This window comes from Leptopilina heterotoma, unplaced genomic scaffold, assembly GCF_015476425.1.
Source record: "Leptopilina heterotoma isolate Lh14 unplaced genomic scaffold, ASM1547642v1 Lhet_142, whole genome shotgun sequence".
Classification (NCBI taxonomy): Eukaryota; Metazoa; Arthropoda; class Insecta; order Hymenoptera; family Figitidae; genus Leptopilina; species Leptopilina heterotoma.
In genome coordinates, this window is record NW_025110861.1 from 1,096,835 (window position 1) to 1,123,353 (window position 26,519).

Genomic DNA, 26,519 nt, shown 5'->3' on the forward strand with positions numbered 1-26,519 from the left:
AAAGCAGAAAATCATGAGAGTGAAAAGAACAACAATATCTACCTATCTCTTTTGCACTCATGATTTTCTGCTTTCGGTCGACGTATTCTGCTCACATGGGATCGCACCCTTACGGTTACGCTTTTAAACATTAATTTTATGAGACTGAAAAATGCAAACTAATGTTATTTTGACTGCTTTTAAGGTATTTCTCCTGCTCCAGTGGAGCTCAATTACGACCAATGTTCTGTATATAATAGATAGAAGTTTTTTAAACCTATCATAGATTTGTCATATCTTTATAATATACATATAGAATGCTTCGTACTTCAATATTTCTATAGTAGTATCACATAATTTTATTAAAAAAAGCAGAACTATTGTCAAAATGCGGAATTTTTAGTGATCCGCAATTGTCAATGCGGATTCCGGATGAAGGTCTCGTTTTGCGGTGTAAAATGCGGAAATGCGGTGTATCTGGCAACACTGAATTCGACCCCGTTGTATTAGTTAAATATTTTGCCACCAGAATGCGTATCGCAGTATTTCAGATACCATGTCAGAATTTTTCAGAACTTTTTTTTTGCTAAAATTGTTGTGCTACGCGAAATTAGCACCTAATATTTTTCATACGGTTTTTTTAGCGTCAATTGCAGGAACTATTAAAAAATCGTTATAGAACTACAGAACTATTCCTAAAAACCCAGAACTCATGTGATTTTTTTTTATTTTTTGAAAAAGTAGTGCTAACTTTACATGACTGAATAAAAGCGTATTGTCACATCACTTAAAGTATATTTAAAAACATTTAATAAACGTTTAATTTGTTAATATGCCGACGTACAAAACACTGACTTAATGCTCAAAGCTTATAGTTAATATAAATTTAAACTCTTCAAATGTTAATGTTAATAATTATTATTAAATATTAATTCGAATTTATCACTCGGTGTTATTTAATAATAATGATGAATTTATCGATCACTCCGAGTCATTTATTTGTAAATGACTCGGAGTGATCGATAAATTCATCATTATTATTAATTATTATTAAAGTTTAAACTATTTTTCAACACATTCATGGAAATAAAATCCTTAAATTACTATTTCTTTATTGTCGAAAGAAGATGAATAACAAGCAGCTGAAAATCTTCTCAAATCTACAATAGAGAGATACTGGAAAATATGACAAATATCAAAATTAGAAATTCGGATATTGTAAAATTTTTCAACCAGACGATACATTAATGTCGTGCTTTTATTGATGAAATTTCTTCTTCTTTCTGCTATTTCGACATTTGTCTTCAAAAAATCAGCATATGCAGAAAATTTTATTTCTGAAGTTTTCATTGCATGGAGAAAATCTTCGTTATTTGCGTACATTGTAACTTTATCAATTGATTTCGTTAATACATCATAGAAAGTAAAATTTAAATTTTCATTAACATTCGTCTTTTGCATGACAATTTTTTCCTGTATACAATTATCTTCCCAATCAACAATAAGAAGAATTAATTCACATACTGCAAACCGATATAGATGACAGTCTGTGTTCAACAATACTAAACGACATATTAATAATTTTAATAAATCTATTTTAATCTTCTTCTCTACGTCATTGTCGTTATCTTCATCGTAAGAATCAATAACTTCCATAATTGTATCTAAAAGATTATCAACGTTCTTCGAGTAACCAATTAAGAGCAATTGGCACTTGTTATTTTTATTCCAAGGGTTTATTTCAATATCAAAACATGATTTCGAATCGTATTCCATCAAAAGTTGTAACAATTCTGGTGGATGAAAAGATGTATCTTTAGGTACAACTGTCTCAAAATAAAATTTAACTTCCTCTTCACTTAGATAATTACATATGCATCTGACGATTTCAGGACGAAATACAGAATCACCTGCAGACGATATTTGTCTCTTTGACTTTGGCTTTGAATCATTGATACTTGAAACTCTTATTTCAACTGCATATTCCAATAAATCCTCATTAGTTTTACTATTCGAATACTGAATTAACATCTCTGTCACTTTCACCAATCCCACAAACACTAAAGGAGTAACAGGTATGGAATGAAATAGACCTGAATGAATGTCTATAGCTGCTTTCAACGGAGATTCACTGAATTTAGAAGTTATAAAAGGATCAGCACCATTTTTTAGAAGAAGCTTAACTATAGCTGGCTGCGCTGCAGTTGCTGCGAAATGTAACGGTGTACGACCACAATCTTCAGTTTGTAAATTAACATCAGCTCCAGCTTTCAAAAGCAGTTTCACTAATCTCGGCTGCTCAAAAGTAACAGCAACGTGCAAAGGGCTTATAAACTTAAACAGACTGTCAACAGGATAACCAGCGTTTAAAAGAATTTTTAATATTTCTTCACTGCCACTTTCAACAGCAATATAAACGGCTAATTTTCTAGCCAAGGTTTCTGATTCACATTCATTTGATAGTTCATTTACAATTGCTTTAACAGTTTCCACTTGGCCCATTCGAATAGAAAAATGAAGCTGCTTCTCCTTAAAATACGTTTCTGCACTAATTTTCGACAACCTTGTTACTAAATATTTCCACATGTCATGACGACACAAATTAAAAGTACTATTAAATACGTCATCTAAATTATTTTTTACTTTAATACCAATGTCTACTAAAAATTTTAAAGTATCCAAACTGCCGTCGAAAATAAGTGATCTAAATAAGCCTAATCTATCTTCATTAACTGTTGCGATGTTTTTTATTACTCCATTCTTCATGAGATATTCAAGAATGTCCAAACGACCAGATGATACTGCATGTTCAAGAGAAGAACCATATTTAGTTGATAAGTCGACTTCATTACAGCCGTTCAGCATGAGCAACTTTACCATTTCCAAATTCCCATTGGACACTGCGTGAGGTAGGAGTTTAATATTTTCTAAATCGTTGTCACTCAAAATAGCACCATTTTTAAAAAGAACCACTGCTACCTGAACGTTTCCTTTTGACAATGCAGCATAAAGAGGTGTTTTACCCTCTCTATCTTTTTCCTCAATATTGGCGCCATTATCTATAAGTTTTTTTGCAAATTCAGAGCGATTATACAAAGCTGCATAGTGAAGTGGCCCTTCATCCTTGAGATTTTTTGCGCTTAGATTACTATCTTCTAAATGAAGGCTAAATAACTCAGGCTGGTTTTCCTTTATCGCCAAATGCAGCGGTGTATTGCCATCTCCGTCTCGCTTGGTGGTAAACAATTTTGCTATTTCCGTATGTCCTCTTGCAGTCGCTACATGCAGCAATGTTCTGCCACGTATCGTTTTCGTCGAAGAATATTTCTCGAGCAAAGAATGTACTAGGTTTAAGTCTCCATTGTGGACTGCGAGAAACAATTCATTGTAATCAGAAGTGTCGGCATAATCATTCAAACTTTCCATGGCAACGATTATCAGAATTCTGTAACAAAAATTTTTAAATAAATTTCAGTATTTTAATATTTAAAATTGCAATATTTAATAAAATTAACTACCCAGGACTCGAACCAGTGGAAGTATTTAAAAATACGGACATTATGAACCAAATAATTGAAAAATTACGGACCAATTACTTACAAAAATATATAACCAGTCCGAGTCAAATAAGAGAATATTTTACAAAAAATTAAATTTTTCGTAACTATAAAACAAGAAGATATCGATAGCTCCGAGTCGAAGATCACTTTCTTCATGTTTTATATAATTAAAGATGACCGAGAATATAAAATCATATACAAAATTGAATTATTATTTACAAGAATTTGTAACTAAAATTCTTCTTCGATTATTTTTAATAATTTTCGAAATAGTTCTTTGATAATTTTCCAATACATTTCTTTACAAGATTCAACTATACGACAATTATTCGTAAATTCTCCAATGAAATAAATATATTAGGAAATAAAAACTTAAAATAATATATATTTTAAAAAATTCAATTAAACTTTTTCAAAAAAATTAATTTCAAAATTCAATTATTTTTAAAAATTTACGCTATCTTGCTTTTAATATTCAATTAATATTAAAAAAAATTATCTAAAAAAAATTATCTAAAAAAAATTCAGTTATCTAAAATTTTAACTGAAATTCATTTTTATTAGAAAATTTTACTAGAATTCAATTATTTAAATACAAATAAAATGCAAACAAAAAATTTATTGAATAATTGAATATTTCTTAAAATTCAATTCCCATAAAGAAATTTATTAACAAATTTTAAAAAAAAATTTTAAGAATAATTATATTTTTCGAGAAATAATTGAATTTTTGCAATAATTTATAACTTTTATAAAATTGAATTTTTTTCGTGCTTTTAACTAAATATCTTCTATAAATCCAATATTTTCAATAAATATTTGAAAAAGATTTAAAAAAATTTTTTAAATTCATTTTTTTACAATTTAATTTTAGAACATTTCAATTATTCGTAAATTTTTCAGTTAAATATATATATTAGAAAATAAAAACTTTAAATAATTTCAAACAAAATTTACAATTAAAGTGTCTCAAAAAAAGAAAAAAATTAATTCCACAGAATTGTTAGTTAAAAATATAAAAAATTCAAATTTTCAAAGATTTTAATCTGAAACCTTTTCAAAATTCAATTATTTCTAAAAATTTACTCTCTAATGCTTTAAAAATTCAATTATAATCTAATATTTTAACCGAAATCCATTTTTAAATCAATGTTTATGAGAAAATTCTACTAGAATTCCATTATTTAAATAGAAAAATAACAATTTATTGAATAATTGCAGGCTTCTTAAAATTAAATTCTCATAAAAAATTTTATCTATATAAATTTGACGAATTTTAAAAAAATTTTTAAGAATTTTTTTTGAGGACTTCGATTGAAATTGTATGAAAAATAATTTAAATTTTGAAATGAGTTTTATCATTTATGAAAATAATTGAATTCCTAAAAAGAATTTTATTATTTACGAAAATAATTGAATCCTCGTAAAAATTTTATTATTTAATATGAATATAATTGAATGATTGCGAAGAAATTTATAAAAAAAATTTTGTAAATAATGAAATTCCTGTGGAATTTTTATTACTTTTTGAAAATAATTAGAAGTTTGTATTGAATTTTATTAAATTATGTTTTAAATAATTAAATTTCGGAGAAGAATTTAATTATTTCGAAAAAATAATTAAAATTTTGATGAGAATTTAAAAAAAATTTTGAATTTCTGCTTTGCGATAAATACGAATTGGAGCTATGTTGCAATTTTCCTGCATTCGTCAAACTGTATTCAACTTCCGAACCTTCTATTCGTACTAATTCGTTGGACAAGTATTAGGGACTTTAATTTTTTTCAATTCGTCAGCACGAATTCAATGGATACTGTGATCATTTCTTTCGAATGCGAATTCATCTGCAAAAATTAGTGCAAATTGAATTAAACTCAATCGAATATAGAAAGAGCTTGAAAGAATCTCGCTTTCTACCAAAAATCTTAATTCGTTTGAATTAGTTTTCATTTACTGGGATGGAAAGGTTGTGGCAAGTTTGTGGCAAGCTTACGTGCTGATTATGGGATTCATAAATTTGAACTTTACAAATTCTTACCCAAGATTGTAAACATTTTACTTTTAATAAGTTGATTTAAATTGATATCATATCTTAATTCTTTAATTAAATTTAATTTCAAATATTTATTTTTACATGCAATCAAAATGTGCAGTGTAAAAATGTAAAAAAAATACAACGTATCAAGTTTTTGTGATATTGTTAACATTATTACTTATTATCAAAATATATTTTTAAAAAACTGAGATATAAATAAATAAATACCCGCAGTAAACAAAAACTAATTGAAATAAATTAAAAAGAATTCACAAAGAGTTTCAGTGAATCCCGCTTTGTGACAAATACGAATTGGAGCTATGTTGCAATTTTCCTGAATTCGTAAAACTGTATTGAACTTCCAAACCTTCTATTCTTACTAATTCAATGGACAAGTATTGGGGCCTTTAATTTATTGTCAGCACGAATTCAATGCATGCCTTGGTCATTTCTTACGAATGCGAATTCGTTTGCACAACTTCAGGCAAATTGAATCGAATTCAATCGAATATACAAAGAGCTTGAATGAATCCCGCTTTCTACCAAAAATCTTAATTCATTTCAATCCGTTTGAATTAGTTTTTTTTTACTGGGTAATTAAATTAGTTTCTATTAAAATTACTAACCATGCAATCTCAAAACATCGCTTTTATCTTAGCTTTTATAAACTCGACGATTTTCCGTGACGAAACATTAAACTAATGATGGCATTTCACAATGTTTCGATTACAGAAACTAAGACTTTTTAACTTGTATTTATTTTATATAAGTATCTAATATTAAAATTTATAGAATTTGATTTGTAACTCTAGTCTTTTTGACTTGTAAACCAAGAGGCAGTTGGCAGTTAAAAATATTTATAACCATAAATGTATTAACCGCAATAGAATGGAAACTTCATTTGTGGGAACGGTGGGAACGGAAATCTCAAAATAAAGGCGCTTGCACACTTCCAAATTTTTAGGCGAGCAACGAATTTTCACGGCCTTGAAATGCACATTACTAAATATGATTGGCACTGACAAAAGTACATTTTCACGCAGCTTTTTGTAGAGCCAATCATATTTAGTAATGTGAGTTTCAAGGCCATGAAAATTCGCTGCTCGCCCAAAATTTTGGAAGTGTGCAAGCGCCTTAAGGCTGTTTTTACAAGCATTTCAACAATGCCTAATGGTGTGATCACACGACATTTGAATGGTTTTTCAATTTGCCCGCAGAGGCACTGGCAGCCGATAAACCGCATCTATATGTTTGTAATTTTAATGATTGTAAATTGTAATCATCTGTTGTAAACATGTTGTAAAATGCAATGAACATTTTGACATATAAAAGATAAAGAAATTGATTTTTTTCTTAATTTTGTACATGAAATGTAAGTAAAGGAACATATTTTAATAGTTTTGTCACATTGTCATGTACATAAACAATGCAAGACAATAACAAATAATTGCTCTTTGAAATCCCGACGATTAAAACATTCTGGACTTACCATTGTTAAAAATTTCAATATAACGATTTTTATTACTATTCGATGGTTTCTAAATGAAAACATATATTATTGAAAATTCTGTGTTTTTTTTAACTCAAGAAGACAAATAGAAAACTTGATTATTTAAAACCACAGTTTCAGGTTACAATTTTTTAAATATTTTTTAAGTATAAACAAATTTCGAAAATATAAATTAACTTTTTATCATGAAAAATCTTTTTTTCAAGTTTTATATTTTTTAAAAATAAATGTCAAAATTTTTTTGAAAATTGTTTTCATATTTAGCAGCCATCGATATTACTTGATATTACTGTATCCTAATCAGATGTACAAAGATCTAAAGAAGTATTTACTCTCAAAAAAAAAACATCAGGAAATAAGTATTTGCATAGATTTAACTAACTAAAAAAATTAATTTTCAGGAAAATACATAGATTTTAAAATAAAATCATAATGGAGTCGGAATTTTTAGAAATTATGGACGAAAGAAAAAATGCGAGATGTTTTTCTCGAGAAAAAAATCCTCTAGAACTAGCACTAAAGTTTGGATCCATCGTGGAAATTCAAGATATCCTCCGTGAAAAATATGCAGCAACATTATCACCAGAAAATGATTGGGCGAAGAAATGTAGACAAATTATAAATATTTGTCTGGAGAAAAAACTTAACGTTAACATGAAAAGCACATATTATTTTGCTTTATTACAATTTGTGATAAAACATCTCGACGAAGATTTTGAATCAGTTTTCAAGAAATGCGAAAAATTTGATATAAATACTTATAATGATCCAGATTATATGTTCGATACACTGTTCGAGACGTCTTTACTGCATTTTGCGATAAAAATAAGAAAACAGAATGTAGTGAAAGCTTTGATAGAATTCGGTGCAGATGTCGATGTAAAAGACGACCGTGGACAAACACCTCTATTTAACGCCGTTCAAACTAAACAAACAGAAATAGTAGAATTGCTTTTAAAAGCGGGAGCGAATGTTAACGCGGAAGATTCTAATAATATGATGCCAATTAATTTTGCTTTTGGCGAAAGAGAAGATACTAGTAGCAATGAAAAATACAAACCCTCGAAGTTGGTGACGCTCTTGTGCTCATATGGAGCTGAGTTAAATTTCAAAACCAATGGTGGCGGAAATACGTTGGTTGCTGCTTGCAAAATTGGCAATTTAAAAGAAATAGAATTTTTAATTGAACATGGAGCTAACTTATTCACCTGGGAAGATGACTATAAATCGGCATTAGATATTGCAGCCGTAAAATATAATTACAATCTTATCGATTTTCTATTATGCAGAGGTTTTAATATTAATTATTATAATTGCGAGGGGGGAAATGTTATTCACCACCTGTCACGTACTGTAGAAAACATTATATCTGCGACTTATCGTAATAGAGACAATTCCTATGAAGCTATTGGTATCGATTGGAATTTAAATTTTATAGGTGACGAAGTGAAAAAAGCGGCAGAGATGATAGAATTTTTAGCTGATAATGGCGTAGATGTAAATACTTTGGATGATGGAAACATTACTCCTCTAATGATAAGCGTTCGTTATAATGCTCTTGAAATTACCGAATGCCTTTTGGAATTGAACGCCATAATTTACAATAATGAAGATTATCCGAATTATGAAAGTTACAGCAGTCACATAAATGCAGAATTTCATTCAGATAAAATTACTACGTGGAAACTATTAACAGCATTTTTAGCACTTAAAAATTTCGATATTAAAAGCTATAGTTGTTCACTATATATAAATTTTGAATGGGTCTTTTCCTTTTATGAAAAGTGCGAAGAAGAAGTATTTAAAATGGAAGAAAGAAGAATATGGGCAGATCGAGAAGTTTCATTTTTCGACTTTCTAAATGAAGATTTGTTGAAGGTGACAAAATATTTCAGAAATGATGATGTAATGTCTGTTTTGGAATCTGACACATATGACGAATTTCCGGATTACAGATATTTTTTTGAAAAGCGTAAAGAAAGGGTTGAGAGAATGAAAAATTGTCAAAATGTCTTTATTCGTTTTCTGAAAGAGTTTTTTAAGAGAAATTTACTAAGCGTTGTAATTGAAATAATGAATTACTTGTCAGCTGGGGATCTTCGCAACTTTGGAAGAGCGGTCTGCATAACGAAAAAGACACCTAATGGAAACTATTTCGTTTAAATATAGTTCATTGTTTATGAAAAATAATTTCATACATTATAACAAAACATTCACGTTAAGAAAAAGTATCGTTATTGACAATATTTTTCTAATTTTGTGTTTATGTACTATTGAAAATTTTGTGTTATTTTGCTAATAAAAGTTTGATTTCATTTGCGGTTTTGATTTAATTTACTTTATACTCATAAAACAGTTGCAATAATATAATACGAACTATTAATTTAATTAATAAGCTGTAAGCTCATTTTTTAAGAATAAATTATAAATAATTTGATTGAAAAAAGTCCGTAAAGTCCATAAATTATACGATATTATTTGGATAATTTTAGAGAAATTACAAATGATTGTAGGAATTTAATTATTTTCAAAAGTAATAAAATTCTTTGCAAAAATTCAGTTCAAAAATTTTTAAAAAATTCTCGCCAAAATTTCAATTATCTTTAAAAGTAATATTCTTCTCCAAAATTTATTTTAAAACATTTTAATAAAATTTTTGGCAAATTTTCAATTATTTTCAAAATTTTTTTCAATTCATGATTTTAAATATTTACTATTTTAATAAATTTTTCCAAAAGAATTCAATTATTTAAAAAAATTTTAATAAAATTCTACACAAACTTTTAATTATTTACAAAAAATAATAAAATTTCATTAGATCTTTGTAGAAATAATTAAATTCTTCCTCGAAATTCAATTATTTTCAAAAATTTTAATAAAATTCTGCGGGAAAAGTTTTAATTATTCTCAAAAATTTTTCTCAATTCAATTTTTTCATTTCAATTTTCCAAAAGAATTCAATTATTTTTAAAAAAATTTAATAAAATTCTACACAAACCTATAATTATTTTTAAAAAATAATAAAAATTTCACAGGAATTTCATTATTTACAATTTTTTTATAAATCTCTTCGCAATCATTCAATTATTTTCATAAATAATAAAATTTTTACAGGAATTCAAGTATTCTGTGAAAATAATAAAATTTTTACAGGAATTCAATTATTCTGGGAAAATATTAAAACTCTTATTAGGAATTCAATTATTTTGATAAACAATAATAATAATAATAAAAAACAATAATAATTTTAAGAAACATGCAATTATTCAATAAATTGTTTTTTTGTATTTAAAGAATTGAATTCTGGTTGAATTTTCTAACAAAAATTAATTTAAAAATGGATTTCAGTAAAAATTTTAGATTATAATTGAATATTAAAAGCATTAGAGCATACATTTTTAGAAATAATTTAATTTTAAAAAGGTTTCAGATTAAAATCTTTCAAAATTTGAATTTTTTATATTTTTAACAAACAATTCTGTGGAATTAATTTTTTTTTCGAGAAAGTTTAATTGCGGATTTTTTTTTATATTATAGGTATTTGAAGTTTTTATTTTCTAATACAGTCGAACCTGGATAAGTGGTCCCTTGATAAGTGGGAATCCTCTTTAAGTGGAACTTTCTTTGCAGTCCCTGCACAAGTAATTTGACCTTAAATGACCTGGATAAGTGGAATACCTCTATAAGTGGAACAAGAACTTTGGTCCCTTGAGGTTCCACTTATCCAGGTTCGACTGTAATATATATTTAATTGAAGAATTTACGAATAATCGAAATTTCGTAAAATTGAATATTGTAAATAAATTGATTAGAAAATTGTCAAAGAACTTTTTCGAAAATTATTAAAAATAATCGATTAAGAATTTTAGTTAAAAATTCTTGAAAATAATAATTTTATCACTGTGTAATCTTTAATTATTATAAAACATGTAATGTGTTCTTCATGTTTTATAGGTAAAATAATAATATATATAAATGAAAAATTTAATCGTTGTTATAAATAAATACACATTTCACAAACGTGCAATTAATACACTTACCCTATATATGTATATAAAGTCGTTCACGAACTAGATGCATGAGATAGAAAAGGACACAAATATATATATCGTAGACAAAATAATCAAAATTTTATTTAAAAAATAACACGTTTTTAATTTGAAATACTACATAATTACCTAGTAATTATTACAAATTTTAAAAAAATATTGTCAACAATACTTTTCTTATTCTTATTTATCTGAAATATTTTCCATTCGGTGATTTTTACGTTACACACAGAATGCTCTTCCAAAATTGCGAAGATCCCCAGCTGACAAGTAATTAATTATTTTATAAATTACTACGCTTGGTAAATTTCTCTTAAAAAACTCCTTGAGAAAACAAATAAAAACATTTTGACAATTTTTCATTTTCTCAACTCTTTCTATACGCTTTTCAAAAATATATCTGTAACGTGGACATTCCTCATATTTTTCAGATTTCAAAACAGACATTACATCACAATTTCTGAAATATTTTGTCACACTCATCAAATCTTCATTTATGAAATCAAAAAATGAAACTTTTCGATCTGCCCATATTCTTCTTTTTTGCATTTTAATTACTTCCTCTTTGCACTCTTCATAAAAAGAATGCACCCAATCAAAAACATTCGATGAGATAGTAAAATCATAAACATTGATATTTTTAAGCGCTAAAAATGCCGTAAACAGTACCCACGATGTTATTTTATCAGAAGAAAAATCTGTGTTCACATGAATTTCAGGATACTTACGATAATAATACGGAACTTCTAAATTATTGTAAATGTTTGCGTTTAACGCCAAAAGGCATTCGGTGGTTTCAAGAGAATTGCAAAGAACGCTGAATATTAATGGAGTAATGTGTTCAGTGTTAAAAGTATTTATATCTGCGCCATTATCCGCTAAAAATTCTATCATATCTGCCGATTTTTTCACTTCATCATCTACATAATCTAAACTCCATAGGACACTATAAGCTTCAAATGTTTTGTCTCCATAAAATTTTAGTACATTATAAATTTTGTTTGAAGCATTTGCCAAATCGTGAATAGGACTTTCATGAACTAAATCTTCATTATTAATATCAGCGCCCCTACGCAATAGAAAGTCCACAAGTTTGTAATTATATCCTATAGCTGCAGAATGTATTGCCGTTATATCGTCTTCATCGCAGGAGAATAAATCAGCTCCATGTAGCATTAAAAATTCTACATCCCTTTTACAGCCCTTTCTGCAAGCCAAAATCAATGTCTTTGAGCCATTTTCATTGTCGAAATTTAAATCAGCTCCATATTCACACAAGAGAAGTACTAATTCCCAGGGTTCACATTTTTCACCACAATTGAAATTACAATTTTCGTCTTCATCAAAGACATAGTTTATTGGCATCATATTTCTAAAATCTTCCGCATTAACATCCGCTCCAGCTTTTAAAAGCATTTCCACTATTTCTATTTGTCTAGAAAGAACGGCTGTAAATAAAGGTGTCTGTGAAAGGGAGTTTTTTACATTCACATTTGCACCAAATTCTAGTAAAATTTTCACTACATTCTGCTTTCTATTTTCTATCGCAAAATGAAGTAATGACTTATCGTCTTTCGGCATATTTAAAGTAGCATTTAATGCATTAATATCAAAATCTTCACATTTATTAATAACTGATTCGAAATCATCGTCAAGATGTTTTATTACAAAATGTAATAAAGCACAATACTTTGTGCCATCCATGCTAACGGCAAGTTTTTTATCCAAACAAATATTAATAATTTGTCTACATTTTTGCTCCCAATCATTCTCTGAGGAAAATGTTGCGTGATATTTTTCACAAAGTATGTCTTTAATTTCAACAATTGAACCAAATTGTAATGCTTGTTCTAGAGGATTTTTTAGTTCAGAAAAGTATCTTGCATTTTTTCTTTCGTTCATAATATCCAAAAATTCCGATTCCATTATGATTTTGATTCAAAATCTATATATACCTGAAAATTAAAATTTTTTAGTTAGTTAAAGTAAGAAAATACCTTCTTAATACTTTTTTAAAAGTGAATATCTTTTATAGATTTTGGTACATCTGATGAGGATACTTAATTAATAAAGGCTTTCAAATATATATTATGGTATTGAAACGCATCATTTTGCTTATTTTTAACATCAATGTGGTCCATTGTTATAATAAAAATTAATAATGCAAAATATAAGCTTATAATTTAGAAGTATTTTGTTAATTTGTTACTAGGGGGTGATTGGGGTCGATGCACTGAAAAAAATGCATTTGATTCAAATAACCGAATAATTGACTTATCAATTAAATATTTACTTGAATCAAATAATATTTATTGAAGTCAATTAAATGGTAATTGAACCAATAATTTGAGTATTTAAAGCAAATACCATTTACAGTAGAACCCCGGTTATCCGAGCTCGCTTTATCCGAGGTGGCCTCAGAAGAGGATATACCGCTTTATTCGAGTATTGCGGCTGGCCTAGTCCGAGTTATCCGAGTTGCGACATTAAAAAAAGTTCAATAATGTTTGAAAATTTTTTGTTATTTTAATAAATTACATAAGTTATTATGAAATATGAATATAAAAATCCCTTTCTCGTTTATATTAGAGACTTTTTTATAAATAAAATGTTAAATTACGTATATATTATAATAAAAGTCCGTTTTATCCGAGTTTTCGCTTTATCCGAGGTAGGTCCGGTCCACATTAGCTCGGATAATCATGGTTCTACTGTAATTGATTCTAATAAATATTATTTGCGATTCAATTAAATATTTAATTGATAAGTCAATTAATCGGTTATATTTGAGTCAAATAAATTTTGTTTTCAATGTGATCAAATGTGATTAAGAATCCGGTGTCAGATTTATAAAATTCAAAATGGCTTATCCAATATGGCGGACATAATTTTTAAAGTTCAACGGATTGGCTTGAAGTTCATTACTCGAGGGATTTTGAAGTCGCTGCGATTACGAATCCGATGTCAGATTCTCAAAATTCAAAACCCTCTTAGTAATAATTTCAAGCGAATACGATGAATATTACATTCATGGAAGTTTTTTTTCACAAGTTATATTATTTAAAAAAAATTTATTTTACCGTTACAACTTTACGATATATGGCCATCATAAATTGAAATTTTTTTTAAGACCATACTATAATAGTAAATAAAATTTGTCTTTAATAAGTAGGAGAAATAATTATTAAAAAATTGCCTTACAACGTTAATTGTTTATAAGGAGGTTCGTTTTTAAATGAATATTATTGTTTTACGTCGCGTCGGTTTATATAACCTAAAATTGACATTCTGAACTTTTACCATAAAATATAAAGAAACCATTAGGCCAAACTGAAAGAGTTTACTATCTTTTATTGAAATATGTTTTTAACTTACACATTAGGTACAAAATTAAGAAAAAAAATTGAATTTCTTTTATTTTCCTATAAAACCGAATGTTTATCTGGTTTATCTTTCCCTTTATAACTATAGTCGGCAGATGGAATTTTACGTTTACTGTCGCATTGTTTCATCACATAAAGACGCACTCACAGCTTTGGTGAAATAACTAGAGTAAGGGAGAGAAAACATATAATTTCAAATTTGAATTGTCTGACTCTCTTACTCTTATGTGGTTACCATGACAACCGGCAGGTGATGAAACCAAAGGTGTAAAGGCGCTCTCACAGCTAGTAGGCAGCATACAAATTTGAATTTACTATCTCTTTCACTCTAATTGATTTTCTCTCTTACTCCAATTACTGCCTGCGCAGGCAGGCAGAGCTGTGAGAGCTCCATAAGTGCGCCATAACTTTACCATAGGAATTACTCACTCTAATGGAGAGTCCACAATATGTGCAAATATGTAGGTAGCAAGTCCAAGTGCAAGTGCGATTCCTATACATTTAGCATTGGTTCGCACTTGCACTTCTTGCCTTTTGCACCTATTGTGGACTCTCCATAAAATAAAATTAGAGCGTTTAGTTCTGACACTCGGCAAGGCCACAACCACAAGTCATTTGAAGTAGAAGAAGAAATTAGAGCGTAAATTAATAATTGTATTTAGCTTCACAGTAACATAATCTAGTAAAGTACGTACGATTTTTTTGTTATCATTGCAACTTTTTTTTATAAACAATTTGATTCTAATTTTTTTGGTCAAAAATGGACCATTTTTTTAAAAAATCCGCCATTTTGCGAAAAATTGATGTAAAGCTAAAATCGTACGTACTTTACTAGCAAATCTTATGTAGATTAAGATCTCGTTATTGATTTTGATTCAAATATCACGAGTTCCTAAAATCACGGTCGCCCGTAGAGGCCCTCTTGAAGAAGGTGATTCCAAAGATTGGCTTAAAAGCCGCCATTTTTTATCAACATGTGAAAATAAAATTTTTTTTATATACTTAAATACATGTTTAATAAAGCCTAAAAGAGAGAAATTCAATTATTTTTTCCATACTCCTAAAATAAATTGTCAAAGTTAGGCCTTTTTTTTAGGGTTCTAGAGAGGTGTTACTTTCTTTAACCACTTTTGAAAAGATAATAAATAATAGCTTTGTTTTTTTTAATAATTTACACGTGCGTGAAAACCGTCTAGAGCAGTTGCTCGATGATTTTAAAAAATGATGGAATTATTATATAATATATAATATTGTAAAATATTACATACTTTTAAATAATTTTTTATAATTTCTAACTGGTTATGCAGTCTAACATAGTAGGGTAACAATTAAAAACATTTGTGACTATTGTACGCTGTCATATTTTGTAAAAAGTGCTTGTGAAAACAGAAAAATTTGTTACAAAATGAATGTTTACCAATTTCACGTCATTTAAACCGGTCAGTGCCGTATTTGTTGGGTGATAAATAAATATTCAAAATAATATCGACAGTTCTTTAAATACATAGAAAGTATCAAAACTTTGCTTTGCATGAAATTGAAACCACAGTTTTATGTACATATTTTCTTTATTTTATCTTAGTAACAAATAATTCAGACAATACTGTTTAGCAAAAAAAGTCCAAAGAAGAATAATATGTTTTATATTATTATAATACATGAAACTATGTCTGTAATATTCTTAAGCTGAGATTTAATATTCATAATTTTCTGATTATAATTTTATAACCAATTTTTAACAATTCGCTTAAAAATTAATTTTAATTTTCACAATTCAACTGTATTTTTGTAGCAATACAATTCTAGAGAAGTTATAAAATAAAAATTGTCAGTTTTATAAAAAATATGTCATGAATTCTCTAGTAAAATTATATAATCTTCTCACGAAAATATGTTATTCAAGTAAAAACATAAGTACTTTGGTAACATTGGAATTCAAGGAATAAATATTAAAGAAATGTAAAAAATTTATCATTATTGAAGTTCGTTATTTTCACTTGAAAAATATTCTTTCAATTTCTCGAGTGCCCTATTTCGGTGAGAAATTGTGTTCTTAAGATCTTTAGGCATCTCAGCGTAAGTTTGATTGTATCCTTCGGGTTGGAAGCAGGGATCCCAGCCAAAATCTCTTGGTCCTTTGGGAGTGACAATTGTGCCGAAAGTTCTACCCTGGAAGAGGATAACTGGCTCATTGGGACCTTCTGTGTATGCAAACGTGCATACTGCCTGAGCCGTTTTATCATCCCATCCATTCAACATGGTGTGTAAACCATCTGCTCCCAATTTATCCAAAAACCATTTAATGTACGGTCCTGGAAGTCCATTCATAGCATTGAAGCAGAGGCATGTGTCTTCAATTACAACTGGTCCATTCACAATATCTGCGGCGGCTTTACATTTTTCAACTGAAATTTCTTCAATCTCGCCTTGATATTCAGGAAGATCAACTTTTTTGCTTATAATTTTTTTTGTACAATTCTTCCCCATAATAGCTAAAAATTCTTCCAATTTTTTAGCATTTCCAGTCACGAAGACAACGGGTTTAGATACTCTAAAAAAATATAATTTCGTTAAAAATAGTTGTACAAAATAACAGTTTCAACTTTTATTTAATATAACTCATAATTATAACAACGTTGTAATAAAAATGTTATTAATTTCCCCAAAGAATTGGAGTTGTGAACTATTATCCGTGATCAGTGGTTAATAATAAAAAATTGTTAACGTCGTAGCAAACGTTAACTCTATTAAATTATTTTTCATACATTTTAGGTTGATTTTTCACTGATAGTTTGTAAACAATCGACAATCAATATCAATTCTTAATTTTTATTCAGAAAAGTGAGAGGAATGACGATTTCAACATTTTTTAATTTTATTTAATTGGCAAATAATTTTTCTCCAGTTTAGAATGCCCTATCATGTTGATACGGGATAACTTTATGTGAAAAAAAATTGCAATCAATTTATATCTACTAATATTGTTTTTATTATGAGTGAGAAGAATGACGCTTTAGGTTGTAAATCTCTGCTTATGCCTCAATTTTAATTTTTTTAACACAAACTAAAAAACTTTAAAAAATAAGGCTTACTTTTCAATTTTGACACAATTGGGTATTTATCAAAAAAATTTATTTTTATTAGAAAGTTAACATTTAAAAAAAAACATGTAACATTTTATTTAAAAAAATATTTATTGTTAAATTTTAAAATCATATTTTACTTTTTAAATGAAACATATCTACAATGTGTTTCCTTGAGTCAGCTCTATTACAAAAACGTATTGTAACATAAAACTGAGATGTTTTAAATAAAACATTATGTGATATTGAGAAAATGATAAATGTGCAAAACAAATTCAATGTGATGTCTAATGATACGAATGTTCTTCAGAATATGTGTACAGTTTAACAAATAAAATAATAGGGTCCACTGACTTTCGTAAGTCGTTGCTCCCATATTTTTAAAACATTTAATTTTAATATATGTTTATTAACCATTATATTATTTTGCGAATATTATTTCCTTTAATAATATATTGGTATTTTATAATAAATTAGCGAATACTCTGTTGCTAATTCGAAGGACATTTAGACAATAAATTAAACGTAATACCTAGTGTTTCTATTCTTTTAAGATTAGAATTACTAATAAAATTCATTATTATAATTATTGCGCTTCTAATTAAAACTAACAAGATTTTACATTTTTTTATTCTCTTTATTCAGGATAAAATTTCATCTTTTTTTCTCTTTCAAGTGAATTTTTAATAATTTAAGCTCTTTATTTAGGCAAAAACTTTCAAAAATTAATAAATAAATAATAAACAATTAATATGTTACGTTATTATATTCATTTTACCTACGTTTAAAATTCATTATTATAGGTGTCTCAACCTGCGTACCAACTTTCTTTTTGGTCAAAAAACACATGATAAAAAAAACGGGTCATAAATTTTTTATTTTTAAAAGAAAAATTATTTTCCACGGCAGTATTGTAAATACATTCTAAGTAGCAGGTAGAGTCCGCGTCAAATCGATAAAGATTTTTTTGATCGAATGGAATTTGTCTATAAATTGGCTTAAATAATACTACTATAGTGACATAAATTATCGCCAAGTATTTTTTTTTAAATTTTTATAAATGTCGGAGATACGGGACTTTTTAATTTTAAGCAACATTAAAATTTTTAATTTAATTTTTTTTTTTTTTTAAATGCTATAACTTGAGTTCTAATTATTCGATTTTTATTTTCAAAGTTTCAAATGATTTGTTTCTAGATAAAAAGAAAATTGAGACAACATTTTTTTTATTTTTGTTTTTGAAAATACGTTATTTTTAATTTTTTTAAATTTTTCGGAGTAAAAAAATAAAATGTAAATTTGGTTCGCATTGACTTTTAAAAAAAATATTTAAAAAATTAAAATAATAATCTATTTTCAAACAAGAAAAAAAATTTTCAAAAACCTTAAAAAAAAATTTTTTTACTTAAAATTTTGTTTACATTGTAGGATATCTAAAAACAAAATTTTTGACACTTTAATATCGAAAATTAAATCATTCGAACGAAAATTATAGTATTACAAGCCATTATGTAGGTACAGTACAGTCAATACGAACCAAATTTACATTTTATTTAATTCATTCAGAAAATTTAATTTTTTTTAATATTATCGATTTTGTTAATAAATTAAAAATTTTATAAAATTGAATGTTTATTAAAATTGTATTGGAAATAATTGAATTGAGAAGAATTCGATTATTTATAAAAAAAATCAATTCTTAGGATGAATTCTACTACACGGAAAGGACAAACTATCTTTTATAGTATGAAAACAACTTTAACCTTTTTTAGCATTTAACTTCGTTAACCTATAAAAGTATGAATTGACGTAATATTTTTTGTGTAATGGTTAGACAAAATTAAACTTTTTTAATTATTTTAAACTGATAAATTCGCAATTAAATCTTTCATTAATAGTTATATTATAAAGTGGGTGTGAAAAAGTGTAAAAAAGTGATTGAAAACTTCTTTTCACTGGGTTAAAAGTTGTTAATATTTAGTGTATAAATTTCAACATAATTGCAGAATTTTTAATAAAGTATATACTTAATAACTTCTAATGTTAAGCAAGTATGTTCAGACTCGATTGAAATGTTTTAATAAAATTGATAGTAATAGTTGATACAATCAATACAATTTATTTTTATAAAATTGAATGTCAAATTGAATATTATTATAATTAAATATATGAAAAACTTACTTCAGCATGTTTAATTATTTTTTTATCAATAATGGAGTAGAAATTCTCGCTTCCTCTTCCTCTTGTTTTAAGTTATAATTTTATGCAACAATTTTAGTCATACTTATTTTATTCTTTTATTCCATGTATTTTTCCACTTTGCTTTGCCTAGCTTTGCCATGTGGAGAATAAGGTTGACTCCACAATAGACTAAAGGAAGCTTAAATTTAAGGCTTATGCACAATTATTTCGCAGGAATCCAAAAAACGTTACAAACGCTGACGCCAAACGTGAAGTTGAGTTCACAATAAACAATTATTTGTAATGAGATTCACAGCCCGTTCACAGAATGATGTTCGATAAGAAAGTTATATAAAAAATCGTATTATTTATCCATTATGACGAAAAAATATTTGTTTATAGGTCAAAGTGTAATTATTTTTTTTATTTAGCTGTAAAGGTATTTCTACAATGGATTACAGATAACGTTTTGTGTCGTCTTTACAAGCTTCCGATTTATCCCACGTAAATTTTGCAACATTGATATAAATGCACCTTAAGGCCTAACCATCTCAATCTCAACCTTCTCAACTATTACCGACAGCTAAACTTACTTTTTTGCTTCTTTTCTTTACCGACTGAGATTTTATTTATTTGTCAACATTCTTCATGATTTGCGTCATACAATAACAAAGTTATGTTTACATTTCTTTTCGTTATCTTTCATTTGTACAACGTGTTATTTTAAAAGTGACAGGAGATTACCGCGCACAAAGCTAATTTAAAACAGTAAAACAGCATTTTAAAGGTAAATAAACATTTGAAACATTTAGAATCCATTTTGTTATTACCCTAAATTTTTATTAACATATAGGTAAACAGTAGTCACTTCATAGTTATCACAACAAAAAGACTAATAAATTCAATTCTTAATTGATATATTTTCAAAATAATAATAATAGTACAGTAAAAACAATGTGATGTTATGTTTTAAGATTGTCTTTTGAAATGTACAACATTCTTGATCTCACGAAATCATAAGAATGATATCATTTGCTATTTTCATTTATAATGTGACTAGAGTTTTTTCACTTCTAAAAGTAGCATATTTTCTTATATTTAAAAAAATTCTTCAATATTATCAAGTGCAGAAGAAAACAAAGATTATGAAACTCTTGATGATTATTTTATAATGTGTATTTATTGGGGCGCATGATTATTCCCCAAATTTCAATTTCATAATTTTCAAAACATCGAAATTCTTATTATCGAAAAGTCATTTCACATAATTTTCATATTTCGAAATACCATTGAAGATAATTTTTAATTAATCGAATTATTCATTATCCTAATATTTAAATAATAAAATTATCCTTTGACGTCGATTTAATATATTGATAAGTAAAATTAATGAAATTAAAAATGTGAATTAGTAATTTTTAAAGTTTTTTTCACGAGCTACAAGCTGGAGATGAAAAAAATTGTTTTCTTTTAATTTAACCTTGAATTTCAAGGTCAAATTCTTAATTTCAATATATCTCAAAATCGTTTTTTTTTATTTTTTTCTAACCTATCCCAATAGAAAACTCACATTTTTTCCTATGAGCCATGTAAAAATCAAAGTGGGACCTTGAAAAGTTTTGCAGAAAATAATAATTTATTATTTTATAAAGAAAATGATGATTTATAATTATTTTCTGCAAAAATATTTTATCAAATTCAATAATAATTCATATTCACACTTCTACTAATAATAGTGTAACATTTTGGCAAAGTTTCGAGAAAATTCATTTTTTGACCTGGACAGTTGAGGAATTTTGCCCCATATGTACTTTTATTTAAAAATCTAATAAATAATTATTTTAATTTCGTTTCATACCAGCGTGAAATACTTCAAGCGTCTCAGCTGAACACTGATTTCTATATACATGACATAATTTATTTTCTATATTTCGACGTATTGTGAAATTTCATTTAGATTCACAAAGTATTAATTGGCTGTAGCACTTCATGAATCATGAAATGTCCAAAAATGTTGGACACATTGTGAATTAAATATTTTTTTCACAGTGTGCGGCTACACTTCATGAAACGTCTAAGCGCACTTCATGAATTGCGGTTTTTTTTACAAAATATAATTATAATTACATTAATTAAAATTAATATTTTTTTCAGAAAAGTATTTAAATACTGATTTTGAAAATTATTTCAGATTTTATACTTTAACTATGTTTTGTCAAACTGAAGGTACATCCTTTGGTATGAAAATAGATTTTGGTATTACTTCAGTACCATTGTCAGGCAGGAATTCTACATTTCCTAATCAAAATGCCACAGGAACTATATCAGGAGGTTTTTTAAATAGTTCCACCAGTAATTCTGGGTTTGGACAACCTTCTCAATCACATACCCAATTCGGAGGTAAGGAGAATTATTTGTTTTCTTGCACTTTTTTTTATACATGCAGAGAGAAATTTGAAGTTAAATTAGTGCAATAATAGGATATTTTTTGCGCACTCACTTTATCGTGTAGAATTATTCTATGTTCAGTAGACGATGCTGAAAATTTGAAAAATTTTACAAAACTGATCAGTAAATGACGCGAATTTCAATTTTTTAAGTAAACGTATTGATAAGTAGCGAAAAGTAGGAAAAGTTTCGTAAAATTTTAAAAATTACTTTTTTTCATGTATAGGTTTAATTAATTTAATTAATTTTCATGTGTCTTAACTAGTTTAGCTTGAAATATCTCTCCGTGTATCTCTCATGAAATTTTCTATTTTATCTTGAAAAGGTTTTGGAAATACAAACACAGTTCCATTTGTTAATCAACAAACTATGAATCCGTTTGGAACTAATGCACTTACGCAAGCTCTTGGTCAAAACAACAATCAAACTGGTTTTGGTTTTAATCCCAATGGTCAGCCTTCGTCCCAAGATTTAAATAATCCTTTCTTAAGAACGAACATTTCTGCACCTATTGCCTTGAACTCTTCTGCAGGATCAACAGACGTAAGTGGAACAGTCGTGAAATTCAATCCCGTGGCAGGAACTGACACAATACAAAATCGAGGATTGACACAAACAATAAGAGTTCTTTATTGGTGCATTAATTTCATGAAAGAATATGAAGAGAAATCTTTAGAGGAATTACGATTTGAAGACTATAAGCAAGGTAGAAAAGGACCGCAAACGCAAACAACAGGATTCACAAACACATCAGCGTCTACTGGAGGTTTGTTTCCTTCAGCATCAACCAATTTCTTTAATCAACCGTTCACATTCCCCAATTCTTCAAATACTAACAATCAATTTGTTACTCCGTCAACTTCTTTGTTTCCCCCGAAAACATCGACAAATTCAATCTTCAATAATCCGCAGACTAGTGGATTTTCTCAATCTAACCCGAGTACTGGTTTCTTTAATTTGAAACCAAATTCCTTTTGGCCAAGTCCATCCAGTGGATTTAATCAATTAAATCCAAAACCCGCTTTTTCCACTGCGAATACCCAAGCAACTCAAAATTTCCTATACAAACCACCTGGTTTTTCTTTAACACCTTCAGCAACTGCTGTGAATAATAATCCATTTTCGAATCTACAGAAGAATACTTATACATTTGCACCATCTCTAAATTACCGACCTTTTAATTTTCCCAATTCCAATCCTCCACCACTTCCTCAAATATTCAAAACCCAATTTCCTTTCAATTCCTCAACAATGAAGCAGAACTCAAGTACCACAAATCCGATACATGATCAAATTTTGGGTTTGATGACAACACCGTTCGGTCGTTGTTCATTGTTAAAAAATCTTCAAACATCATCTAATAAAACTGATCATGTCCGGAATTTTAAATCAGCGTTTACTGTAAACAAACCGAGGAATCGAACACAGTATAAAATTGCAACAAACACTTCCTTGAAAATCAAACCTAAGGTGATTGGTGTTGGAGTGCCTCAGAAGGCACTATTCGATAGCCTTGAACAGGAAGATTCGTATTTATTGGAAACTTTTCAAGTACATCCTAGTGCGAAACGTCTGGTTTTCCGATCAAAGCCATCTGATACTTTTCAAACTGTGGGAAGTGATAATTCTGATGCAAATATATCAGCGACATCATCGTGTGGGGAGTCAAGTACAACTGATAAGGAGAATCTCGAATTGTAATTTTTCAACAAAGACTAGCTCCGCAATGTGAATTAAATTTCCAACAGAAAAACTTGAATCAGTTTACAAGTTTTTACAAATATTGAAAATTTTAGTTTTACCACAGAATAAATTGAGATCTGTGGTAATAAAAGATTCATCGGGGCCTCTAAATTCAGAAATAAGTGTTGCAAGATAACTTCAAGTCAGACTTGAAAGGATTGAATATTATAATTATAGTTCCTTTACTGGAAAAAAGGAAAAAAATCATTTCTAGAATATTCAATGAAAATTGAATTTTGGATCTTTCTTTATTTGAAAGAAATTGGATTTCAAATTAAATTCTTCAAAAATTTTAAAATTTTATTTGCGTTAAGAACAAAAATTGCTATTTTATAATAATTATTATTATTATACCAGACGAAAGTACGAAAAAATTTATATTCAATTTTAAAGATTATTCGAAACAAATGTTACTTATTTTTTGTTATAATATCTATTTATTGTAAATTAAGTTTCCTGTTATTCCTTTAATTTTATTATATGTATTAAATCTGTATACTCCTTATATTTTATAAAAACCTACTTAAAAGTAACGATATATTTAATAAATATTAATATTCTCTTAAATGGTTTTTTAATAAATTAACCCATAATTTTAAAGTGAAATTTAGTCTTCGGAATTTATTTACTCAAATAAAGAATTCTTATTGGCTAAACGTTTTTCGTTTTACCTTGATTCATAAACATTTTTCTATATTTTATAAAATCAAAAGCAATAAATATTTAATCATTATTATTTCTCCATAGGAATTAAGATGTTCAAAAATTTTAAATTCAAACCTTTTCAAATTGAACAACTCATAAGAATATTTTATTATAAAACATGAAGAAATCGATCACTCCGAGTCTTCGACTCGGAGCAATCGATTTCTTCATGTTTTATAATAATTAAAGATGACCGACTGACAAAATCATTATTTTATTATTATAAGAATATTGTGACTGTAATTTCTTCAAAATTATTTCTATCATTTCAATTCAATTAACATTTTCTAGAATTTTCAACTAAAATTCTACTTTATATCAATAACATAAATTATTATTCAATTAAACTTTTTCAAAAAAAATTAATTCTACAGAATTGTTAGTTAAAAGTACGAAAAATAATAATTTAATTCTACGAGAAATCAATTATTTAAATACAAAAATAAATAATATTGAATGTTTCTTAAAATTTAATTTTTACAAAGAATTGTATTAACAACTTTCGAAAATATTTAATTTCTTCTAAGGAATTTAATTAAAATTTTAATGAAATTTTTTTAAAGAATTTTATAACAATTTTTGAAAATAATTGAAAACTTTTTGAAGAATTTTATTAAATTTTTTAAAAATAATTCAATTCCTGAGAAAAATTTAAATAATAATTTTTGAAAACAATTGAATTCATGAGAAGAATATTTTATTAAAATTTTTGAAAATAATTGACTTATTGAGAAGAATTTTTAAAAAGTTTTTGCCAAAGAAGAATTTCCCTATCTATTTATAAAAATAATTTAATTCTTGACGAGAATTTTTAAAAAATTTTGAAAATAATTTAATTTCTACAAAGTATTTTATTACTTTTCAAAAGAATTGAATTCTTGTAATGAATTTTGATATTTATCAAAATAATTGAATTTTGGAAAAGAATTTTATTAAAATTCCTTAGAATAATTGATTTTATGGAGAGAATTTATGCGATTTTGTTAATTATCAAGATAATTGAATTCTTTTGCAACATTACTTAAAAATTTTTGAAAATAATTGATTTTCTGCGACGAATTAAATGTTATTTATGAAAATATTTGAATTATTGCAACGAATTTTCTTGTTTTATTGAATAATTGAACGTTTCTCAAAATTGAATTCTTTCCTCAAGTTTTAATAAAATTTTTAATAATATTTGCATTTTTCAATGAATTTATTTAAAATTGTATTAAAAATATTTGAAATTCTGCGATGGAAATAATTGAATTCGTAAATGAAATTTTATTATTTATGAAAATAATTGAATCTTTTCGTAGAATTGTATCAACAAGTTTTTCCTATAATTAAATCTGTTGATAAATTTGATGAAAATAGTAAATGTTTAAAAACATTGAATTGCGAAAAACCTTAAAAAATAATTGAAATGTTGCAAAAAATTTTATTTAAATTTTTGTAAATAATTGAATTTTTGGCGAAAAATTTTGCTATTTATAAAAATAATTGAATTCTTGACGAGATATTCATTAAAATTTATAAAAATAATTAAATTCGTGCAAAGTATTTTATTAATTTTTGTTTAAATAATTGAAATTTTGCCAAGAATTTAGTTGAAATTTTTGACAATAATTGAATTCTTGAGAAGAATTTTGATATTTATCATAATAATTGAATTTTGGAAAAGAATTTCATTAAAAATCCTTAAAATAATTGATTTTATGGAGAGAATTTTGTTGGTTATCAAGCTAATTGAAACATGTACCTATTTTTTGTATAAATTGTATGGATCACTTTATAAATGCATATTTTATGCATTATTTTAGAAAAACTTATTGTATAAAAAATATATATTGATAATAA

General features: G+C 26.8%; 5 protein-coding genes across 5 annotated transcripts; 2 read left to right on the top strand and 3 right to left on the bottom strand.

Moving 5' to 3' along the window:
• Window positions 1-689: 689 nt before the first annotated feature.
• Window positions 690-6,424, bottom strand: LOC122498195 (putative ankyrin repeat protein RF_0381). Its single transcript, XM_043605832.1, has 3 exons — window positions 6,202-6,424; window positions 1,025-3,424; window positions 690-953 (listed from the first exon to the last, which is right to left on the bottom strand). The coding sequence occupies exon 2, from the start codon at window positions 3,403-3,405 to the stop codon at window positions 1,075-1,077; it is 2,331 nt and encodes a 776-aa protein (XP_043461767.1). The 5' UTR covers window positions 3,406-3,424; window positions 6,202-6,424; the 3' UTR covers window positions 690-953; window positions 1,025-1,074.
• Window positions 6,425-6,842: 418 nt separating this feature from the next.
• Window positions 6,843-9,372, top strand: LOC122498196. Its single transcript, XM_043605833.1, has 2 exons — window positions 6,843-6,947; window positions 7,487-9,372. The coding sequence occupies exon 2, from the start codon at window positions 7,518-7,520 to the stop codon at window positions 9,246-9,248; it is 1,731 nt and encodes a 576-aa protein (XP_043461768.1). The 5' UTR covers window positions 6,843-6,947; window positions 7,487-7,517; the 3' UTR covers window positions 9,249-9,372.
• Window positions 9,373-11,252: 1,880 nt separating this feature from the next.
• Window positions 11,253-14,889, bottom strand: LOC122498197 (serine/threonine-protein phosphatase 6 regulatory ankyrin repeat subunit A-like). The gene is made up of 2 exons (XM_043605834.1): window positions 14,510-14,889; window positions 11,253-13,089 (listed from the first exon to the last, which is right to left on the bottom strand). Exon 2 carries the CDS (start codon window positions 13,058-13,060, stop codon window positions 11,357-11,359), a length of 1,704 nt encoding a protein of 567 aa, XP_043461769.1. The 5' UTR covers window positions 13,061-13,089; window positions 14,510-14,889; the 3' UTR covers window positions 11,253-11,356.
• Window positions 14,890-16,066: 1,177 nt separating this feature from the next.
• Window positions 16,067-19,955, bottom strand: LOC122498199 (inosine triphosphate pyrophosphatase). The gene is made up of 2 exons (XM_043605836.1): window positions 19,782-19,955; window positions 16,067-17,068 (listed from the first exon to the last, which is right to left on the bottom strand). Exons 1-2 carry the CDS (start codon window positions 19,787-19,789, stop codon window positions 16,492-16,494), a joined length of 585 nt encoding a protein of 194 aa, XP_043461771.1. The 5' UTR covers window positions 19,790-19,955; the 3' UTR covers window positions 16,067-16,491.
• A 140-nt stretch (window positions 19,956-20,095) lies between these two features.
• Window positions 20,096-24,266, top strand: LOC122498198 (nuclear pore complex protein Nup98-Nup96-like). Its single transcript, XM_043605835.1, has 3 exons — window positions 20,096-20,568; window positions 21,973-22,181; window positions 22,555-24,266. Exons 2-3 carry the CDS (start codon window positions 21,989-21,991, stop codon window positions 23,928-23,930), a joined length of 1,569 nt encoding a protein of 522 aa, XP_043461770.1. The 5' UTR covers window positions 20,096-20,568; window positions 21,973-21,988; the 3' UTR covers window positions 23,931-24,266.
• Window positions 24,267-26,519: the final 2,253 nt, after the last annotated feature.

Excerpts from the sequence above, each read along its gene's own strand:
- LOC122498195 (XM_043605832.1), bottom strand. The coding sequence starts at position 3,405 with ATGGAAAGTTTGAATGATTATGCCGACACTTCTGATTACAATGAATTG.
- LOC122498196 (XM_043605833.1), top strand. The coding sequence starts at position 7,518 with ATGGAGTCGGAATTTTTAGAAATTATGGACGAAAGAAAAAATGCGAGA.
- LOC122498197 (XM_043605834.1), bottom strand. The coding sequence starts at position 13,060 with ATGGAATCGGAATTTTTGGATATTATGAACGAAAGAAAAAATGCAAGA.
- LOC122498198 (XM_043605835.1), top strand. The coding sequence starts at position 21,989 with ATGTTTTGTCAAACTGAAGGTACATCCTTTGGTATGAAAATAGATTTT. Across the intron at positions 22,182-22,554 it reads ATCACATACCCAATTCGGAG|GTTTTGGAAATACAAACACA; the intron begins GTAAGGAGAATT and ends TATCTTGAAAAG.